The sequence below is a fragment of the Chiloscyllium plagiosum genome, chromosome 6, assembly GCF_004010195.1.
Source record: "Chiloscyllium plagiosum isolate BGI_BamShark_2017 chromosome 6, ASM401019v2, whole genome shotgun sequence".
Lineage (NCBI taxonomy): Eukaryota > Metazoa > Chordata > Chondrichthyes > Orectolobiformes > Hemiscylliidae > Chiloscyllium > Chiloscyllium plagiosum.
Genome location: NC_057715.1, coordinates 86,496,040 through 86,500,644, shown reverse-complemented (window position 1 = coordinate 86,500,644; position 4,605 = coordinate 86,496,040). Strand labels below are relative to the sequence as shown.

Below are 4,605 nucleotides of genomic sequence, written 5' to 3'. Positions count from 1 at the left end.
TGAGTGTGAGAGAGTGAGTGTGAGAGTGTGAGTGTGAGAGAGTGTGTGTGAGAGTGTGAGAGTGAGTGTGAGAGAGAGAGAGAGAGAGAGAGAGAGAGAGAGAGAGAGAGAGAGAAATGAAGAGGACATTTTTAGATTATTGAATAAGCAGAGGTGTTTCCTATACCTTGTACCTTAGAAGAGTTGTCCAAGAAATAGGAGATTCTCAGTCTTGGTGAAATGGCACAACTTAAAAAAAAAATGAGTACATAAAGACATCTTTACTAACACAGGATAGATAAGAGTTTCATTCGAGATTACAGGAGACAAAGTGCCGAGAACATAGAACATGCCCTACAATGACTGAAGCAGATAACAATTGTGCACTTCAAGTGAGGTTTAATGTTGCAGTACGGAGATGGAATAGGGCAATACAGGAGGTGAATTGAAAGATCTAATTGGAGATTAGGAGGAGGCACACATTGAGAATGAACATAACTAGATTCTGCTCTGCTGGACCAAGTGCATTTTCAAGACAGATCATAAATATCAATAAAGTTTTAAAGATGCAGTCAATGCTAAGCAACAGCGACACAGAACAATCTTCACTTGGAAGAATTAGATGAAATGGTTTCATCAATTGTTAGAACCCTAGCTGATGTTTCAGTACTTGTATAATTTTATATTTCTTAATTTTGGTTTGAAGCTCCGAACTGGGAGTCGTAAGCTAAGAATAATTTGCAGATATTGAAACAGTTTGCGATAAAAAGAAAAGAACAGACTAACCAAGCCTTGTTTGAGGGTGCAAGCCTGGAGGCAAATTGCAGGCTAGGTCACGGTTAAAACAGTTCCAACAGATACAATAACCTCACAAAGAGCACGGTGTTTATACAGATAGTTGAAGTAGGCCATTAATGAGGTCAGCACCTGGGAATTGGTTCCAGCAAGCCTGGAAGAGATGCTGTGTTCAAGCAAATGGTTGTTGCTGAATGGTAATTAAGCCATGAGGAAGACATTCAGTTGAATCTGTCTTTTCAGAGTAGACTAGCTTGGTTGATGACAAGACAGCACGAAGATTTGAAAGCTCCTTGCCTAATCTGTTACACTGCTTTTTGGAAGCGCAAATAATAGAAAACAGAGTGCCAACTTGCTGCCTTTTGTTGGGCAGACTAAGAAGGTGACTGTGATTGGCAGTTCCAGAAAACCAATGAAGAATTACCTATCTATGCCTGTGCAACAATACATTGTGAAAGATACTTAAGAAATTTAGCCAGCTTTGTTATTTTCTTTTATTTATCCAGTGTTAACTGTCTGTTTGCCTTTGTGTGAATGAGACCTGGAAACATATTTTCTGCATTTAAAGGTGTTGATGGATGTACTGTGCTGTTTAGTTTTCTCTCTGCTAAAGTTATTGTGCATTTAATAAATATGCAAGTCTTTTGTTCAAGATACAAAATTGATGTTTGGAAGATGATTATTTACATAATCATGAGATTGATTCAAAAGTCTGGTTAAGAACCAATGTGCTGATTCTTTGATAGTTTAATTTTAGTGTGCTTTTAATACAGAGGGTAGAAAGAGGCTAATTTAGTTTAGCTGTCTGCCTCAGTGTCATGATGTAGTGTACTGAAAAGTTGAATGAAATCAAAGGCAAAGGCAAAGGCAAATCACAAGTACATTTTCAACTTGCATAATGATTGTCAGGGATATGCAGGAATCTAAAGTTGACATTAAAATCAGATCCACCATGATCTAACTGCACTGGCCAGAGCAGGCTCAAAAAGGGTCACATGAACCAATCCTTATGGAATTGTCAAGTCATTTTTGAAATTTTTCTGTTCTTTTTCACTACTTTAACTGTCAATATCTGCCGACGAAAAGTGGACAAGCATCTTACGTCCCTTTGTCATTATATTTGTCATATTAGGACAATTTAAGTTGACTATCAGATTTTCTCTTTTAAAATACTGTGTTGCAAGTTCCCACAGCATATTAAAATCAGTGCAAACTTGCAGAATGGGTAACCAGAAGGTGGATTTAAATTTCAGCAGACATGGTCAGTGCACATTTGTAATAAAATTTTAATCTGATGTTGAAGAAAAATATAGCTATATATCTCTAACCTGTAAAATTCACTTTTTCCTGCCATTCCATTATCGTCAGGTATAAGCCTACCACCATCAGCAAGCTGCAATCCATTTCCAGCTTTAACCAGTTCCTCGCTGAAAAATTCTCGACTGTTGATCTGAAATGATTCGGCATTTTCTGCTCGTACCTTCAAAGTACCTCTGCTGACTCCGTAAGTGTATAGCTGGAGAAAACACGATAGTTCAATTACTAATCCATTTGATATATTGTCATTTTTGAATTGTTTCTTGGTCCTATTTTCACTTCAAATATTATCCATTGGTTTAGGTCCCTCTGATCAGAGTACAACACTGGCTTTGGTATTAATTCTACAAGGCTCTCCCGCTAGTCTACTGTTCTACCACTTACATTATAACCTCAAGATCAAATCTAACCAGGTGTACCAAGTTACAAGCATGGGCCATATGGCAATCTAGTCCAAAGAGTACAACACAACTTTGGATTTTCTTCTGAGAAGGTTTAAATTTTTGTGTTATGAAGTTGAGGGTGTGTACTGTACATATGAGAGAGAGTTAAAGATGGCAACATCTATGTGCTGAAAAATTGAAAGATGTAACATTTTTGACTGTAACATAGACACGGAGTTGTTTTCACAACAACTGTTTTCGAGTTCAACCAGTTTAAATTATGCCACAAGATAGTAAAAGTCAATTGAATTTGAATTTTACTGTTTTGACAACATTGAACCAATGACCAGGCATTTTGGACAGTTAGTCAGAGAAAGTCTGACCCTTAACCCCGCCCAACACATCTGTCATCTGCCCCTGCCCCACCTGCTCCCCCTGTCCGTCCCATCCACCCCACCCCAACACTGTCAAAGCAAAGCAACCGCTAGTCAAAACGTTGCCATGGGAATTCACATAACTGGCAATTTAACAAGTTAAGGAGTCCTCTGTTTCAGGTACCAAAGGTTCAGCTTTATTGGAAACCACGTAAATAGGGTGGAGGTATTCGCTTAGTGAAATTTGATGCGAAAAAAATGGTACAACAAAACTGGATAATGGCAGTCTCTTTCAAATCATTGCTTTCTGTATCTCTCAAACTCACGAATATGGCCGAAGGCTACAACCACCCCAAAAAGTGCCCAGTCTATTTAAAATTACACTACAGGTTTAAGCAACTTGTGAAGATAACCATTTCTCACTGTTACTGTATAGTAATAACACAAGTGGTATTCTTCAGCAACAGATGTAGTTGTTAAGCTAAAAGTACATTCTGCCTACCACAAATGTGTAATCAGTTATATGAATTTCAGCATCGATTTGATGCCAGATATGTGGACCATATATCATAATGACTAACAGAGTGCAGGGAGATGTGCAGAGAAATGCCAAATGTGCAGTTGGAGATCCAACTCTAGGATCGGCTCATCAGCCTCACAAAGACCAGAGACAGAATTCCCTCGATGGACAATCATACTCAATGGCAAGTGATTGCTACCGCCAATAAGTGGATTGTATCAGATAGCTCATCCCTTGGGCTTGTTTGCAACAGGAAGATTAGCTATACTCAGCAGGTCATGTCTGTAAAACCCCTAACAGTGTCAAACAACAGACGTGATTTTGAGATTGCTGAAGAATCTAAGAATTATGCTAGCAACCAACTTAAAATTGAAATAATTTAAACCAATTTGTTAGGCTTGCAAATGGCTCACTTACACTTGCAAGAAGCTCCGTATATACAAACACAGGGCCCTGTCACCTAGAAATAGGCAGTACATGCTCAGACCTTGGCCAAACACATGAAAGGCTGGGGCACAACTCTGCTCAGGTACATTTCCCAATGACCACAACGCAACCAATCAATCCAAGTGCTATTTTTGAATAAGAAGAAAAGCTTGGGGGAAAACGGGGACATGAGATAGCTTTGACAAATAGAATTAAGGAGAATCCAAAGGGTTTTTACAAATAAATTAAGGACAAAAGGGTAACTAGGGAGAGAATAGGACCCCTCAAAGATCAGCAAGGAGCCACAGAAAATAGGGGAGATACTAAATGAATATCTTGCATCAGTATTTACTGTGGAAAAGGATATGGAAGATATAGACTGTAGGGAAATAGATGGTGACATCTTGCAAAATGTCCAGATTACAGAGGAGGAAGTGCTCGATGTCATGAAACGGTTAAAGGTGGATAAATCCTCAGAACCTAATCACGTGTACCCGAGAACTCTGTGGGAAGCTAGAGAAGTGATTGCTGGGCCTCTTGCTGAGATATTTGTATCATCGAAAGTCACAGGTGAGGTGCTGGAAGACTGGAGGTTGGCAAACGTGGTGCCACTGTTTAAGAAAGGCGGTAAAGACAAGCCAGGGAACTATAGACCAGCGAGCCTGACCTCGGTGGTGGACGAGTTGTTGGAGGGAATTGTGAGGGACAGGATGTACATGTATTTGGAAAGGAAAGGACTGATTAGGGATAGTCAACATGGCTTTGTGTGTGGGAAATCATGTCCCACAAACTTGATTGAGTTTTTTGAAGA

At 39.3% G+C, this 4,605-nt stretch overlaps 1 protein-coding gene across 1 annotated transcript in view; it reads right to left on the bottom strand.

Moving 5' to 3' along the window:
* The window catches only part of brca2 (BRCA2 DNA repair associated), a 144,394-nt gene that overhangs the window by 74,576 nt on the left and 65,213 nt on the right, over positions 1-4,605 (bottom strand). Inside the window, exon 16 of the mRNA XM_043692705.1 lies at positions 2,103-2,290. Within this exon, the coding sequence (XP_043548640.1) occupies positions 2,103-2,290 (188 nt within the window). The remainder of the gene's footprint in view (positions 1-2,102; positions 2,291-4,605) is intronic.